The sequence below is a fragment of the Bidens hawaiensis genome, unplaced genomic scaffold, assembly GCF_021521415.1.
Source record: "Bidens hawaiensis isolate Kalapana, Puna unplaced genomic scaffold, B.hawaiensis_p1.1 tig00041249_1, whole genome shotgun sequence".
Lineage (NCBI taxonomy): Eukaryota > Viridiplantae > Streptophyta > Magnoliopsida > Asterales > Asteraceae > Bidens > Bidens hawaiensis.
The window spans coordinates 1-17,970 of record NW_027497308.1 but is presented as its reverse complement, the minus strand read 5'-3'; the positions used below and the strand labels follow the sequence as shown (position 1 = coordinate 17,970).

Here is a 17,970-nt window from a genome sequence, read left to right as displayed (position 1 = left end):
GACACCAGAAATGTCGGGTCCATGAGAAGAACCGAACCTCGAATATCATAAATTCGTTTTGGGCGCAATGACTTTGGATGAGAAGAGAAACATATGATGGTTTAATTCCCATGGTTTGCTTATATTTCGCTTTTAGTAATAACATTTTCTGGCATAGTATCGTCACAAATACCACCACACATAATTAGATACCTAACAGATGAAACCCTCTGAAGAACCAAACAGAATAATCATCAAATAAAATCCTTTGAACTAGAAACATGTTATCAAACAAAATGGTGATCAGTAGAGATGGTATTAACAATGAATGAATTCAATGATGAAGGTTGTCGAAAGACGAGAGCAACCACAATCGTGGGGTGGGTTGTTGGAAGAGACATCGACGTGAATGGGTTGTAAGAGTAGATGTAAGTGGCTTGTTTATTATGCGCTCGTCAGTTTGAAGAGAATAATATTTTGGGAAAATAAACATGTTAATACATTTTTAGCTCTGCCGTTGATTTCTTGTCTATCCTCTTTCATATTCGATACAAAGAAGGGTAACATAATTATTTAACGGAATGCCTGTGATAGGGAGGAGGAAATCATCGAGATAATGGATTCTTTGTTACACGATAATGGAGTAGTTAACTTGAGTAAAAGCAAGATCTGACGAATTAATGAAACTGATACCAACCATAAAAACACTAAAGAAAATCTTTTACCCACATAAAAACATTTTGTGGGTTTCATTTCTGGGGTTTTGTTGGATTTGTGTTTGGTTTTGATTGTGAAGTGATTTGAAGATGTTTTTGTTAATTTTTGTTTGGGTGCTTAAAAATTGAATCTTTTTATGCAGTTGCTTTAAGAACAAGTTTTTAATTTTGGTGAATTGATATGAACTATGAAATGAAGGGGGGAAAAAGCAAACTTGACCTGTAAATTACACTTTTTGAGCATTATTTTTAATTTAAGTTTCCCCCAAATTTTTAGTTTATTAGGGTTTGTGGTAGATTTATGGGAAATTTTCACTTAATTTTGTGTTTTTTTTCATTTTTTTGTAGTTTTGTTCATATTATCTGATTGTTAAGCAATTGGAACATGTTTTTGTATTCATTTTCATTAATTTTCATCATTTAGGGTGCTTAAAAATTGAATATTTTTTTGGAGTTGTTTTAAGAACAAGTTTTTAATTTTGGTGAATTGATGTGAAATGAATGGGAAAAAATGCAAACTTGATCTGTAATTACACTTATTGAGCATAATTTTACCCAATTTTTGAGTTTTCTTTGGGGTTTGTGGTAGATTTATGGGAAATTTACACTTATTTTTTTTTTGCTTTTCATTTTTGTTTTTTCTTCAATTTTGTTCATGTTATTTGATTGTTAAGCAATTTGAAGACGTTTTTGTGGTTTATTTCAGTGGTGTTTGTTATTTTTGAAGGAAAATTTTTATTAGTGTGTTTAAAAATTGAATCTTTTTTGCAGTTGCTTTAAGAACAAGTTTTTGATTTTGGTGAATTGATATGAACTATGAAATGAAGGGGAAAAAATGCAAACTTGACCTGTAATTTACACTTCTTGAACATGGAGACATAAATTTTCCCAATTTTTTTCTTTTTGGTAATTAGGGTTTTGTTAATTTAATCTTAATTTATTTTAGTTTTATGTTAATATAAATTTTCCCAATTTTTTTCTTTTTGGTAATTATGGTTTCGTTAATTTAATCTTAATTTATTTTAGTTTTATGTTAATTTCATACTCTTCATTTCTATTTTTTTGTTTGATATTGGTTGCATTATTGGATTGATTTACGATTAAAAGATGCTTTTGTGGTCAATTTTAGTGATGTTTATTAATTTTTACCTAAAATTTATGTTAGGTCACTTAAAGATTCAATCTTTTCCTCAGTTGCTTTAAGAACAAGTTTTTAGTTTTGGTAAATTGATATGAAATGAAGGGAAAGAAAATGCAAACTTGACCTGTAAATGCACTTATTGAACATATTTTTTATATAAATTTCCCCAAAATTTCAGTTTTTCTAGGGTTTTTGGAAGTTTTAACTTAATTTCATGTTTTTCATTTTCAAATTTTTTTTCTAATTTGTTTTGATTTTGTTCATATAAACTTACTGTTAAGCAATTAGAACATGTTTTTGAAGTCAATTTCAGTGGTGTTTATTTAATTTTGCATAATTTTTTTGGTAGGTTACTTTAAGATTCAATCTTTTTTGCAGTTGCTTTAAGAATAAGTTTTTAATTTTGGCATATTGATGTGAAATGAAGGGAAAAAAGTAAAAGCAATTTGAACATGTTTTTGTAGTCAATGTAAGTGATGTTTCATCATTTTTGAAGCAAACTTTTTATTAGGTGACTTAAAAATTCAAACTTTTTTGCAATTGCTTCAAGAACAAGTTTTTATTTTTCGTAAATTGATGTGAAATGATTGGGGAAAAAATGCAAACTTGATCTTTAATTTACACTTATTTCACATAAATTTCCCCAAATTGTCTGTAGTTTAGGGTTTGTGCTAGATTTATGGGAAATTTACATTTTTTACATATTTAGAATCTTTGATGAAGCTAAAAGTTATTTAATTTTTGTGGGTGTTTTAGACTTTTCATCATTGAAGACAAGAGACCAAGAATGGTACTTTTTTAGCCCGGTAGATAGGAAATATGGGAACGGTTCACGGTTGAACCGAGCCACCGGTCAAGGCTACTGGAAAGCAACCGGAAAGGACCGATGCGTGCGTCACAAGTCAGAGACAATCGGGATGAAGAAAACCCTCGTGTTCCATAGTGGGCGGGCCCCGGATGGTAAACGGACCAATTGGGTCATGCATGAGTATCGGCTTTTGGATAATGAATTGATTCGCGTTACGCAGGTTTGTGTCGTTCTTTATTGTTTTGAAACGGGTTTGTTTTGGGATGTTTAACTGATTGGGTTGGTTGTTGGGTGGTGGGGAAAAGGATTCATTTGTGCTCTGCAGGATTTTCCAAAAGAGCGGGTTGGGCCCACCGAATGGGGACCGTTATGCACCGTTTCTTGAGGAGGAATGGACCGATGATGCAGCACTTATGGTTCCTGGTGGTGAAGGTGATGATGATTTGACCAATGGTGATGAGACTCGGGCCGAAGGGAATGATAGTGTGCAGGTATTTATTATCTTTTTATACGTTTGATATCAAGAAGTTGGGCTTTTTTTTGTAGCTGTGATTAAGTTTGGCTAAACGGGTGGCTCGGTTCGGTTAAAACGGGGTCTGAACAAAATGGGTTTGGGTCGAAGTATGAGTCGTTTTTGAGCTCAAACCTAAACTAAACACTGAAATATTGGTTTTTCCGAAACATGTGGTTTTGGTCTTCTCGGTTCTTGTTTTTACAATGTGTTCAGTTTCTGATTTTTAGGTTTTTGGGGTTCACAATGGGTTCGGTTTTGGTTTTTTTGTTTTTGGTTTTATCATTTGGGCTTGAAAATTCTGGACCGGAAAAATGACTCAAAATAAAAAATCTGGGCCTAAAACATTGGGTCGACAAACGTCTCGAAATAATGAATATAGGCCTGAAAACTTTTTGGGGTATTACATTTATTGGGTCCGGTTATGGCTGGAAACACAAACCAAGTTGAACTACGCTTATTAGGTTCGGTTGGACCACCATGACTTACATAACTCATTGATATGACAGGAAGCCATTCCGTTTGTTTGCAAGCGTGAACGCTCTGAAGACCCACCTCTAAACAGTGAACCGGAGCTGGAAACCTTCTCTTTATTCCACAACAAGCGATCAAAGCCAAGTGACCCGAACTCCAGCAACGCAAACGGTTCAGAAGACTCAACCACCACGAGCCAAGATCCAAGACGAGCGCTACTTGAGTTCCCATTACTTGAGTCGATTGAAGCCAAAGAATGTCACCAACCAACCTCACTCCCGTCTTTTGATGCTGCAACCCTCGGGATACTTGAAGTTCATAAGTAACTTGGAGAATGAGATTCTTAACGTATCAATGGAGAAGGAGACGCTGAAGATTGAAGTGATGCGGGCCCAGGCGATGATCGATATTCTTCAGTCTCGGATTGAGGATTTGACCAAGGAGAATGGTGGGTTAAGGACCGGTGGGTAGGTTAGTTAGGGTAGGGGTGCGGGTTCTATGTAATGTGTAGTTTGGTGTCGTGTCTAGGCGAATAAAGCTGTGTTGAGACTGGTTAATGGGTTGTTATGTAGTGTTCGGCTTTTATTTTGAACTCTTAACGTTTTGGACCTTTTGGAGTAGGAATGTTGCTGCTGGGACTCTGTTGTATGGTATCATTTGTGACGCTTGTAACATGTTAATCGGCAATGGTTTCTAGCAGACTCGTGTTTTAAACGTTTGGCTCGTCGCTTACTTCGTGTATTTATACTTCGAATACTCGTAGAAAAGAAGAAATAATGATAATGCAACTTTTTGACTTAAGGTTCACAACTGAGATTTTAAAGATTTTACATTATTGTGTTTAGCACTTTAGCTAAAGCTAAAGGTGTTGAAATTGCAACAGATTGTTTTGTCTCTTCGAGTAGTTTATTGAATTACTTTTACCAATCATATATAAGTGTGGAGTTCTTCTTTCGTCCACATTCAATGCATTTTAAAAAGTTTTCGCAATAGTTAAAACTTATGCATCACTTATGAGACGACATTTACCTTGTTCATTACTAGCTTGGGAGTTGTTTAAAGTGTGACAATCACTCCTTTATGGATATACATAAGGTGTTGTAAACACCCTCAGGGACTCATCGTTGATGTTTTTCCTACCATCTCGAGTGGCATGCAAGTGACCGATGCTATCTGACACATCCGATCACTTTTGTTTTTTATTACAGAAGTGAAGGCCTCCCATGAGATCATCCATCATAGGATTGCTCGCATCCAAGCACACCTAGCTCCCACCCACGTCCAACATGCCCATAATCAGTTGGTGGTATTAAGGTCGACCATTAATAAATGTGGGATATGTTATTGGTTTTACACATAAGTTCCTTGTCACTAAGATGCATGTATTGAAGTGATATAGCGTCAACAGTGTAGCATGTATCATGAGTGTGTACTCAATTGTTGCACCACAATGCTCAGGATTTAAAGAGCGTAAAATATGACAAAACCACTAGAACTCAATCAGACGTGAATGAAAGCTTGCCCTTATCCTTTTCGAGACAAGGACACTACACAATGCTCATTGAAACAAGTACCTGACAAGTAGTATTAGAGCCGGATTAGACTATTCAGATTACATGGTGTACTTATGTCGTTGTCGCAAGTCTTAAAAACGCAAGTTTGTGCAACAGTGGTGGAAATGGTCAACAATTCAAGTCCAACAATTCAAGATAATTAATAACTAAAACCTCAATTTTGTATTTGGATATGAAAAGAATACAAACTTGTGGCGAAATTTCAATCCAATCGATCACGTAAGGATGATTTGGGTACCCATGTAGAATACCTTAGGTTACGGGTTTTTACATGCCGGTTAACCGGTACGGGTAATAATATAACCAGTTTTCATAGTTTCGGCAGTGTGTAAATAACCGGTTAACTAACTCGTGCACCACTATCTGTTAGTCAACGTCTATAGTGTTTGTGGGGATACCAATTTATGGTTTTTATATGTATATATGTGTGAACCCTCGGGTGGGCAAAAGTGAAATTGCACTAATTTTGACGTTATTTTACTAATATCATGAAAAATAACGTTAAAAAGTGGCAGAAGGTTAATCAGGCATCATGTGGTGGCGTTGATAGCCGAAAGACGAGGGTACATGCACCAATCGGCGGTGTCCCGATGGTTGAGTGTTATGTGCCTTATGTCCAAGGCTTAGGCTTGATGCACAACTACTATCGAGCAGGGGTCTCAACGGAAGCACCCTCTCTATTCCTATGGGGTAGAGGTAAGGCTGTCTACACCTTACCCTCCTCAGACCCTACCATAGCTTTGCTATTGGTGGGATATACTGAGTACGATGATGATGATGATGATGATATGGTTTAAAAGTGCCCAATGGTATGTTCATTACCTTAAACCTGATCTTAAACTTTCTTCAAACGTTGACTTGAAATATAAAATATTAAACTAAATTTCAACAATTATTTCTTGTTAATAATTTCAAAATAACTTTAAAACAATATATTTTATTATTTTCAATTTGTAATATATTACGCCCTGCTTGAGGTGCGCGCATATTATGTATATATGTGTAAACCCTCGGGTGGGCAAAAGTGAAATTGCACTAATTTTGACGTTATTTTACTAATCTCATGAAAATAACGTTAAAAGTGGCGGAAAGTTAATCAGGCATCATGTGGTGGCGTTGATAGCCGAAAGACGAGGGTACATGCACCAATCAACTGGTATCCCGATGATTGAGTGCTATGTGCTTTATGTCCAAGACTTGATGCAAAACTACTATCGAGCCGGGGGTCTCACCGGAAGCAGCCTCTCTATCCCTATGGGGTAGAGATAAGGCTGTCTACATCTTACCCTCTCAGACCCTACCATAGCTTTGCTATTGGTGGGATATACTGAGTACGATGATGATGATGAATTTGTAATATATTAATAAATTTGGTTTCGATGCGGGTACTTAGGTTTACATAGATGGGTATCACCTATAATAACTACACTCTCAAGCCCGTATTTTTTTTAAAACTAATCTCGTACCTGGATCCTTATCTGGATACACATCCCCAATGCTTTGGGTTTTCTTGTGGTTCAAGCCCGTTTTCTAATCCTACCTATTAGGGCATGGACGGTCTCTAAATACACCCACCACTATTTATGGTAATAATCGTTTGTTTTTAAATGTTTCTAGTTTTTGCATTCCCGCAAAAACCCTGTCTGTTTATTGTAGAAGCCCCGTATGTATACAATTAGGGATGTTACAGAGAGAATGAAGATTATAGAGTGATCAGGTTGTTAAGCGTAAAATTAACAGACTGAGAGGACGTATAGTAGTCATGCATATTAATGTTGTTTGAAGGGGTTGTAAGAAAAGGAAGACATAACAAAAGACAATTTAGTCGGTTGATAACCTTTTTTTAAAGTCTTAATAAATTTACACACAAGATATCGTACAAACATTAGTAAACTCAAAATTTCAATTCCTTAAAATACATTATGTGAGCAAAACATACTCTTTGCCTTATTTTTTAAACGACAAACTCACACTATATATTTCTAAATCTACACCAATTTCTCCAATAAAGTTAAAACCTCCGACCACATAAGAAAGAACATTTTTACTACAAGCATTATATCGCTAGATAGAGATGAGCTTGATACCTTATCATTACTGATCCCGATTTTCTTAGAAACTTGATACTAATACCGTACCAATTTTACTCGGTTCGGTAATAGTACCGTAATGGACTCTTTGACTTATATCTAGGGCTTTCACTTTTACCCGAAACCCAAAACCCAAAACCCAACCCGAACTAACCCGTACCCGAACTAACCCGACTCGAAGAATCCGAACCCGATAAAAGACTAACTCGATCCCGAACCCGAACCGAAGTAATTCGGGTTGGTTTTCGGGTTTGATTTATAAGATTTGGGTCAAACCGAAAAAACTTTTAGTTTTGAAATTAAATATATTTTTATGTATAATAGGCTAAGTCCACGAAAGTTACCAGAAACTGGCTCTAATCGATTGTTGTCATTCTAACTATCATGGATAGATTGCTTATTATTAATTTATGTTTTCCGTTTATTACTAATAGCGACCGTAATCGAACAACCAAACACGCCTGATTGAATACGATTATAGTTCGAGTTAGTTTTACTCTTCTTATTAATTGTTTTATCATGTTATGTTAGTTTATTATTTGATTTTATGTGGTATAAGCAAAGAAGAATATGTTGTTTTAATTTTAACATTTTATTTAAAAAAAAATTTGTTTTGTGTTTTTTTTCTAGGATACTTGATAACCCGATTAATCCAGCCCGAAAACCCATGAGAGATTTGGGTTGGGTTTCAGATCAAGATTTAAAACTTTGAAATCCGAAGAACCCAACCCGAAAAACCCGAGACCCAAAAAACGAACCCGAAGAACACTCCTATCGTATGAATCACAAGTTTTAAAATTCAAAAGATTTATGAGAAACACCAACAAAAAACTAATACGTCTCTACCTTGACCCTTGTGACTCAAAGCAAGCCGCGTGAACCGAACACAATTTCCCGCAATATAAAACCCCTCACAACCACCTCCGTAAACCCGTAATTTCGTTTTCCCCAAATGGGACGACTCCGTCAATGGCAGCAGAACCCTCATAGTTGAAACCCTAATTTTTCAATTTCAATTTCAATTCAATTCAATCTTTACTTCAAAGATCGTTCCTTTATTCAATCTAATAGCGTTTCAACCACTCATTTTATGGCAATAGCGATCACTGACTCCACACCAGCAGCTTCTTCACTCGCTCCTGGTTTTAGGTTTCATCCCACCGATGAAGAACTTGTTAGGTATTATCTCAGGCGGAAGGTTTGCAGCAAGCCGTTCCGGTTCGATGCGATTTCGGATGTTGACGTGTACAAAGTGGAGCCCTGGGATCTTCCAGGTCAGTTCTTTATACACCTCTTGACTTTAATGTTTATTATTTTTTAATTTTTTAGGTTTAGTAAATGTTAGGCTAAGGGTAGTGGGGGCTTGATCAAGCCCCAAGTGATCCAATACATTTACGACACGTAGGCGCTGACGTGGCTCGTGATCAAGCCCCATAGGGTGAAGTGGGGCTTGATTGATCCACCCCCAAGCTTGATTGTTAATTTACTCAAACCCTTGCTCAAACCTCGTTCAAGCCCCTCGATCCCGGCCACCCCCTCGTCCGCGCACCTGATCACATGAACGGTGTAGTGATGTTCGCGAGCCACGTTTGCAGCCACCTGGATCACCCCCCCCCTCGTCCGTGCCCTATTACTCCTACCCTTAGGGGTGTGAGCGGGTCGGTTTTGGGCTAAACCCGAACCAAGAACTGTTTGGTTTGCGTAGGGTTTAGTTTTTTATTGTTTTGTCATTTGAGCTTGAAATGTTTAGGCTGAAAAAAAAAGAGATTTTGCCAAAAAATAATGAATTTTGGCTTAGTATTTTTTTGCTAGTTGATAATTAGTTGATTGATTGTTATGATTTGAGCTAAAGTATATATTTAATTATTATAAATTACTTAAAATTCATTATAAAAACATAGTTATTAAAGGCGCTTGGGTTTTGCCTAGGTCGTAGGCACAAGGCGCATAGAAACGAAATAAAAAGAATTAAATGATATTATGTATTAGAAAAATAATAGTATTCTTCATTAAAATAAACAAAAGATATTATATAACATTTAATAACATCTAATTAGTACCAAAAGCTCCAAAAGAGTCAAGATTTCCAAAACTTGAATAACAAATTGTTGGAAAATACCCAAGTGTTCAAAACAAGAACCGAAAGTTCAAAAAGTAATAATAGTAAAGGTTCAAGTGATCATTGTTCTTGATCCGTCATCAATACCAATAGAGGTGTCGTCAACTTCAAGAAGCGAGACGTAGGAACTAGAAGTGCATATATTGGGCCTTGCCTGGAAAATGGACCTAGGCGTGAGAAGCGAGGGCTTTTAATAACTATGATAAAAAGTAAAGTTTTAAGTTTGGTTCGGATTTTTCTCGGTTTTATTTACATACAAATGTAACCGAACCGGAAGTTTGGATTTTACGAAAACATAAAACCAAACCGTCAAGTTTTTGTTTTGGTTCGGTTTATTTGATTTCGGATAAGCTTTTTCGGTATATCCAGTTTCATGCACATTCCTAACAATTATAGAATAAATCGGTCACTCTAGTAATTGACTTAATGATCATTGATTAGTATACGCATAGATCATATTATGCTATGTACTTGTTTGATTTGTGAATTATGGGTTTTAGGGTTGTCCAAGCTGAAGAGCAGAGACTTGGAATGGTACTTTTTCAGTGTCCTAGACAAGAAATATGGGAATGGGTCCCGAACGAACCGGTCTACTGTGAAGGGGTACTGGAAGACCACTGGAAAGGACCGGGTGGTGCACCATAGGTCTCAACAAGTTGGGATGAAGAAAACATTGGTGTACCATAATGGGCGGGCCCCAAAAGGTGAGAGGACAAACTGGGTTATGCATGAATATAGGCTTATTGATCAGGAGCTTCAGAAGGCTGGAATCGTGCAGGTAAAGGATTGTTGACTGTGTTTGTTTTTGTCATTCTTTGTTGTGTATTTTCATTTTTATATAGCTTGTTGTATTATGATTTGCGCGTTCATTAGTTTTTGTTAGGAAAGTGACTAAAGAGTAACCAAGTTTGATTATGTTTCTTCTTAGGTCGCTAAACTCACTAGGTTTAATCACTCGGCTAAATTTTGTGAAGTGCAGCTAGTCCTTAAATGAACGACACTGAACATTTTTTTATATAGTTTAATGAGTGAACATGAACACAAGTCCCATTCGTTCATTTATGTTCGTGAACACTTGTTTACATTCGTTCATGTACGCTCGTTTAGGTTCTTGTGTTTACATTCATGTTTGCCAGTTTGCGTTTGTTTTAAGTTTGTTGGTTTTTGTATTCATTTAAATACTTTAGGTTGAGTATAATTTAGTCTTGTTTTATAAAGAGAGAATTATCAATTACAATTTAGTCTAGTTTTATAGTATAAAAATATCACTCAACATAAAAGTCTAGTTCTGTGAATTTTGTTGACCTAACAGACTGATGTTCACGTTTACTTTTCATTGGTATTCCCTCGATTATGTTTGTTCATCTATGTATGTTCAGCTACGTTTGTGAGCTGTTCGTTTATACTATTAACAAACAAGCATGATCACGCTCATTTTCTTAACGAATGAACATGAGCAAGAAAACAGTTTGTGTGCAATCGTTTGTTCGGTTAAAGTTAAACAAGCGAACACGGACATGCTACATACGTATTCGTTCGGCCCGTTGCAAGTCTTGTGCAGCCTATATTACCTGTTGCGTATGTTGATATGGCTAGCAAATTGTATAAAACAGCTTGCATGACATTGCATCATCAGTTTTATAAAGATTGACATTTCACATGCCATGTCAACTATGAACTATGTTACACAATAGGGATGCCACATCAACATAACCAAGTACTGCAGATTCATGTCATATTCTATAGGACAGACATTGAACAATAAGTTTGATTAATATTTGGTGACGTGTGCCTTTTTTTGCATATGATTCTGATAACTGCCTTTTTACCTCTTATATGTTGTATTTTGGTTGCCAGGATGCTTTTGTACTCTGTAGGATATTTCAAAAAAGTGGCACCGGACCGAAGAATGGTGAAAAATACGGGGCACCATTTATTGAAGAGGAATGGGAAAATGATGAGTACGCATTTGTGCCCCAACTGGAAGATCATACTGAGGAATTGGCTGTTGATAAGGATTCCTATCTAGATGCTAATGCTATTGAGCAGGTTTGCACCCTTTATACTATATTCATACTTTTGTGGCTAATGTTTTTTTCAAAATAATTATTTTCTAACATAAAAATATATTCTCTTTTTTCAGATTCTTAACACAGGCTTGCCAAGAGAAGACAATCCTTTCCTGTTAACCAATGGCAGTGATGTATCTGCAGAAGTGACTGATGGCCTACAAAAGTCTGTGGTGGTTGCAGATGGATATGAATCTCAGGTTGTCAAAAGTGACGGGTCCCAGTTGTTTGATCCGTCTGTGCAGACTAGCCAAGGATATATTGGCGAATCAAGCAATACCATGGATTTTGGCATGGACTTTTTGCTTGATGAACCGTTTTTTGATGCTACTGATATTGATTTTCCACTCGATGATAGCTTGTTCTTTCAAGCTGATGATTTTAAGAATGCAGTGGACATGGATTCTGGCTTTGATATGCTTAATGAGTATACCACATTATTTAATCCAGATGTTGACAACTTCCAGTACACTTTTGATTCAGTTGAAAACAAGAATGATTCGATGCTAAATCTTGAGGTGATAACACTTAGAATAAATTTTTTTTGTTACTCTAATTGTTTTTGGATCATAGTTTATCATTTTGACATTACTATAAAGACCCGCCTCAATTTGCTTTTTTTCTTTTGTTGTCAGAATATGAATAAAGGAACTCATCAAGTGTATGAATCGAGCCAGCCTGTTGAAGGACAAAATGACAAGATTGCCTCCTCTTCAAAGAAAGAGAATCCAGTTCAAGAAGCGGGTAAGGAGAAATTTGCTTATGAATTGGCAGAATCGGGTTATTATTATCTTTGTTTTCTTTACAAACTCTAACGGGTCAAATTGGTCAAACAGATATCGCATACCCGTTTCTCAAAAAGGCGAGTTACATGTTAGGCAACCTTTCGGCTCCACCCGCATTAGCAGCAGAGTTCCCTACAAAGTACATGACTTCTGCTTCTCAAGCTTCAAGTGCAGTCAATGTTACTTTCAGCAATGTCTTCTTCAAAGAGGGTGTAGTTGACTTGCCACTGGGCAAGCACACTCAAGTCAACATTGTAGTCTCCTTCGGGCCGGGTCAAAGAGACATCAGCGCATATCAATCCGAGAAGGTGGTCAATGCTGGTGCGCCGCGTGGTTGGTTCTACAGTTCATTTCTCTGGATTTCGGTGCTTTGTTTCAGCTTCAAGATTGGGAGTCTTGTCTGTTCTAAGTCATTCATGAGCTGAGGGTATTCCATCTACAATAATATTCATGAGCTGAGAGTATTCTATCCATAATAACTAAATTAAATGTCTTGTGGACCTAATATGCTATATTTGCTTGCTTGTCAGTAAGTTTAAAAATATTAACTTTTGTGGAAATGTTATTCCTGACTTGAGATTATAACTATCATATACTGTGGTTTTGTATTGTTTGCGCAATTTTGTACTGTACGCGTAATGTTTTGGTACCCGAATACCCATGCGTGTTTGGGTCTGAACTTTTGGTGTTTAGGGACCGGGTCTGGGACCAGATGACAGCCTGGTGCAGCCTATCGACCAAGTCTGTCTAGTCTTGACTATGCATGGGACCGGCTGTTTTGGATCGCTTCTAAAATGAATGATTGCATAGATATTTCGTAACAAGTTGACAGTGATTTTGCGGATATGAACCACATAAAAACAGAATACTAATCATGTTGCATACATGTGTTCTCAAGTTTGACCAAATCGGTCAACAGAATTACAAATAGCTTAAACTAGTAAAGTGGACATAAATTGCCCATTATTGGCAATAAGAATATGATATTAAGCAGAAACATGATTCTAATTCTGTTTGCTGAATAATTCAGTATTGTGATGATGGTATGCCAAGATAAATTTTTTGATCAGTGACTCTATTTTTCTCTACACTTCTCCAGGAAGCATGGTATCCTCGGGTAGATCACAGACAGCGATTCCCTGATAAAATTATTAACGAAAACACAATTAGAAACTTAGCACCAAGTTTCACATATTCGACTCGTAAAGTCAATTTATTTGCATAAGTTAGTTATAATTGTTTGCAAATTCATCCAACCCATTTTTGACCCGTCACCCAACCAACGTATTTTGTACTTACCTCCCCTGTTAAGTGTGCTACACACTTCTTCTCGGCAAGCAGCTCGTCTTCAGACTGAAAAATTAATAACGAAACCGCAATTTTAGTATCAAATTTCATTGAAAAAGGTAAGTAGAAACACTGAAAGTTGAGATTTCGACTACCTTTTTAATCTTTTTACGAAGATAGTCATCGAATATCACATCGGTGACAAACTCGTAATCACCATCCCCCTGGCAAGGTAAATTTTGTTTTAAATGGAGTTTAAAATAACATATTAGATGAAGAATAATAAAAACTGTGGTTTTTACTAACATTAGATCTGCAAGGCATGCTGAAAACAATGCCCTCCGCTATTCCATAAGGATTTCCATCCGTATAAACCTGCATATTTTCATTATAAAGATTTAGCCCAAAACTATTTTAATTTAACGAAAGTTCACGGGCCCCACTAACAAGAAACTTACTCCGGTTGAAAACCAATCACCCTCGGGTGTCGGTGTTACAAGTGACCTTATTGCATCCACAATAGAAACAGCGGTTGATGCAGCTGAAGATCTTCCCCATTTTTTAATTAGTTCTCCGCCTCTCTACATAACATTTCCCCGACAATTAGAACCAAAACACAGTAAAATACAGTATACACGCACGATTACATAGTTAAACAGGACTTACTGTCTGAACTACATGAGTAAATTCCTCTTCTAACCATTTCCTGTCCTTAATAACCTCCGGGACAGGAATCCCATGTATTTTAGCATTTAAAAAATCGGGAACCTATAAAAACAAATCACATTCAGGAAACAAAACATAAAACATATATAAAAGAAAGCATTCGATAACCTGAGTGGTCGAGTGGTTTCCCCAAATGGTGACGTTAGAAACTTTATCATAGAAAACTCCGGCTTTTAAAGCCAACTGCAGAGAGAATAACAAATTCGTTAACTTGGTCAAAGTCAAAGCCTAACCGGTTCGTCCGGTTTTCTAAACATTGTTTTATACCTGACATTTTGCTCTATTCTCATCTAGTCTAGTTAACGCGTGAAAATTTTTTGCGGGTATGTTTGGAGCGTTTTTCAAACAGATCAAAGCACTGCAAACAAACAACATGCAATATAAGAATATTAAAAGTCAAAACAGAGATACACATTTGACTTATACAAAAGTCAAAGTTTATAGCAGCAAGTTTTCCATACTTGGTATTGCAGGGATTTCCCACCACCATAACTTTTACATTAGGTGAAGCAACAGCATTAAGCGCTTTTCCCTGTTACAAATTATAAGATTTCACAGAAATTTTATTAATTACTTAGTTAATATCATAAAAACAATAAATTTTTTTTTTGCATGAAAAGTCACTCAACCTAATTTTGATATATTAACGTCTCTAAATATGTAAAACAGACAAAAAAAAGTCTTCAAGCTAATTTCAGTTTTTAAAGCATTTAAACTTGTCTAAAATGCACTTGTAATTTGTTTTAAAATAATGATTTCTTACATTTTCAAACTGGTCGAAATAAAATGGTATAACTTTTTTTGTGCAATAATCTTAAAACGTCACTATCAAATTTCACGAGTAACAAGTCTCACTTTTTTAAGCTTTTTAACAAAAATATGCATTCAAGGGTCCAAACAAACTTAGGGACCGTAATATATCAAAGACTTGTTCGTGTACGTTTTTACAAGTTTACGACTTTAATATACCAAAATCATGATGAGTAACTTTTTCATGCAAAATAAGAAAATATGTTGGTTTGTTAGAATATTCACTAGAAAACTTCAAATGAAAACCTGTTCGGCAAAGATTTGGCCGTTAATATCCAACAAACCCGCTCTTTCCATTCCTGGTCCTCGAGGTTTTGCGCCAATCAGAAGTGCCCATTCTGCATCTTGAAACACCTCATATGGATCTATGCCAATGCTTACTTCTCTTAACAATGGATACAACGAATCCTCAAGTTCCATAGCCACACCTGCAACATCACCATAGTTATATAAGTTTTCGTTACAGATGTAATATTATATTAGACAAAAACAATATGTTACCTTCAAGTGCTGCAAATGATCGTTCGGATCCCAAAAGTTTCAGAGCAATAGGTTGGTCCGGGCCAAAAACCTCACCGGATGCAAGCTGCAATCAAACTTTGAATCATGAGTCTTCGTCCTAGTGTTAAACTAATTTTAGAATTGTTACCTTGAAGAGTAGATGGTTGGATATCATCCCGGCTGCACCCGAAACTGCAACATTAATCATCTTCTTCCATGATTTTGTTTCGTCTTCCTGATAAAGCGCAAATACATATTACACAGTGTCCAAATACATACTATTGAGTGTATCAAAATTAATCAAAGTTTGGGAATCCAACTACTAAAACTAGTACTACTAATAATCAACTTATTATTCTATCCGGTGTTAGCCGAGTTTATTACCTATCATAGTTACTATTATTTAATTTATCATTTATCTTTTAAGTTCATTTGACATTATTTGTTAGTCATTATTCTATCTCTAGTTTGACTATTAAAATAGTTATTGGCGCGTTATCATTATCTCATTATTTTGTAATTCGGTTACACCTTTTTGGCTTTATATTTAAAAAGTTGAATCATGATTGATCAATAAATCAAGCATGACACTGAGTTTTACAAACCAGAACAACAAATGCTACAACAATCTTCAAGAATCAAACACCGACCCTAAATTTAAAACCGGAGCAAAATCAATGCAAACAGAAGAATAACCCGAAGGAGGAGAATACAAAAGATTCCTGGTTTTGAACAAAAGTTTTTATACGTTGTCTAAATTTATACATTTTCGTCAAAAATTTTTGAGCCCAACCCCCATTTATGAAACCTCTTTTTATACGTATTGATTCCCCACCCCTACCCCTACACCTGCACGCTTTCATACAAGCTTCGCCACTTCCTCCAAATGTCCAAGCTTTAGAGGACGTTAGCCGAGCTTATTATCTAGGGAATATCACATAGAATGGTAACCAAGTTTCAAAAGTGTCCCAATAAGTCACTCATACAATTTTTCTTCAAATCGGGTCACTAAATCTTCAAATTGAGCCTCATCGAATGTGTTCGTGCGTCTAGAAAGCCATGGGGGAGAACATGTGAGGGCAGGGATTTGCAATATATGTAGTTATATTAATTTTTTTTTAAATGTTAATGATATTAAAAATAAAAAATAAAATCCACGTTACCACTCGACATCAACATAAAAAAAATAGATAAAAAGATTTTGTAATTGAAACAAAAAGAAAACATGATAAAAAAAACATGTTAAAACCTATAACTGAATAAAATATGAAAGTTGAGTTGACTCTTTTTAAACTTTTGAGTGACCTAATTGGAACATTTTTAAAACTTGGTTACTCCTATCAATTATACCAATCAATATTCGAATTATCACTAATATTTTAGTTTATCTTTATTTTATCTCCGGTTTGAACAAAAGAAGTGAATTATAGTTGATCAATATACGAGCATAATTTATTATCATCTATGACATTAAATAACTATACATACAATTTTAAGGAGCTGGAGGTAGGGTTTATGGAAACAAACTTACAGCTTTGAGATCATAAGTGAGGCAAAAGACACCGAAACATTCGGGCTTGAGTTTGGGATCTTTAGCATCAACACCAACTGGTGCTTTAACTTGGCTTTCAAATTCATATTAACAACAAACATACCCAACTCATCAGTCACAAATAATATAATCAAACCATAATAAACAAGCTAAGCTTACTCAGAAGTAACAGAGCAACGAATTGGCGAGGGAACTGGAGATCTTGAAAGATGTCGGAAAGTGATACGGCGGTGGTTGGCGAGACGAGATGATGAAGAAACATATGAGAGGTTTGAGTTTGTGAAATGGGTTTTGGTGTATGCAGGACTAAGCTCTGCAACCGCCATTGAATTGAAGTTGAAGTTGAAGTTGAAGTTGAAGAAGGAGGTAAAGTAAAAGATGATAGATAATATTTTGGAGGGAGAAATAACTAAGAGGATATAAGGTCTGTATACATGACACTTGTCACCTTTACTCAATCCACTTCAACATCTTTGTGAGTATTGATTATTTTAATGTTTGAATTATAATTATACTAATTAAGTAAGTAACTAGTGTATTCCTGGGTTCTAAATTAGAGGTTTAGTTAAGGTTTAAGTCGGATCTCCATGAGTTCTCATCCGCTTATATAGAGCAATATGAGCTCGTTACGAGAAGAGGAATTTGAGAGGGGGTGGGGGTTCTTTTTGTAACCACTCTCCGGCGTGTTAATCAATATAAGTTCTTAGAGAGTAATCGTAAGAGTGAGAGAATGAGAATCCCTAAACCGTTGGTCCAAGTGTGGTATTTATAGCCGGAGAGGTAGAGAATGATTGGTTGAGTTGTCACTATCGAGAGAACCTTCTATTC

At 35.9% G+C, this 17,970-nt stretch overlaps 2 protein-coding genes and 1 pseudogene across 3 annotated transcripts; 2 read left to right on the top strand and 1 right to left on the bottom strand.

The window, feature by feature from the left end:
- The first annotated feature begins 303 nt into the window (after nt 1-303).
- On the top strand, nt 304-4,402 carry LOC143592806 (NAC domain containing protein 52-like; annotated as a pseudogene). Its single transcript, XR_013145991.1, has 4 exons — nt 304-395; nt 2,495-2,864; nt 2,950-3,135; nt 3,665-4,402. The product of XR_013145991.1 is annotated as an NAC domain containing protein 52-like (transcript).
- Nucleotides 4,403-8,291: 3,889 nt separating this feature from the next.
- On the top strand, nt 8,292-12,874 carry LOC143592808 (NAC domain-containing protein 78-like). The gene is made up of 6 exons (XM_077072628.1): nt 8,292-8,567; nt 9,913-10,190; nt 11,270-11,461; nt 11,556-11,999; nt 12,117-12,225; nt 12,318-12,874. The coding sequence occupies exons 1-6, from the start codon at nt 8,384-8,386 to the stop codon at nt 12,689-12,691; spliced, it is 1,581 nt and encodes a 526-aa protein (XP_076928743.1). The 5' UTR covers nt 8,292-8,383; the 3' UTR covers nt 12,692-12,874.
- Nucleotides 12,875-13,084: 210 nt separating this feature from the next.
- On the bottom strand, nt 13,085-17,513 carry LOC143592807 (malate dehydrogenase [NADP], chloroplastic-like). Its single transcript, XM_077072626.1, has 14 exons — nt 17,302-17,513; nt 17,122-17,215; nt 15,739-15,825; nt 15,591-15,675; nt 15,336-15,517; nt 14,741-14,811; nt 14,547-14,637; nt 14,388-14,462; nt 14,220-14,321; nt 14,012-14,134; nt 13,860-13,928; nt 13,709-13,777; nt 13,566-13,619; nt 13,085-13,405 (listed from the first exon to the last, which is right to left on the bottom strand). The coding sequence occupies exons 1-14, from the start codon at nt 17,466-17,468 to the stop codon at nt 13,352-13,354; spliced, it is 1,323 nt and encodes a 440-aa protein (XP_076928741.1). The 5' UTR covers nt 17,469-17,513; the 3' UTR covers nt 13,085-13,351.
- Between the last annotated feature and the right edge of the window lie 457 nt (nt 17,514-17,970).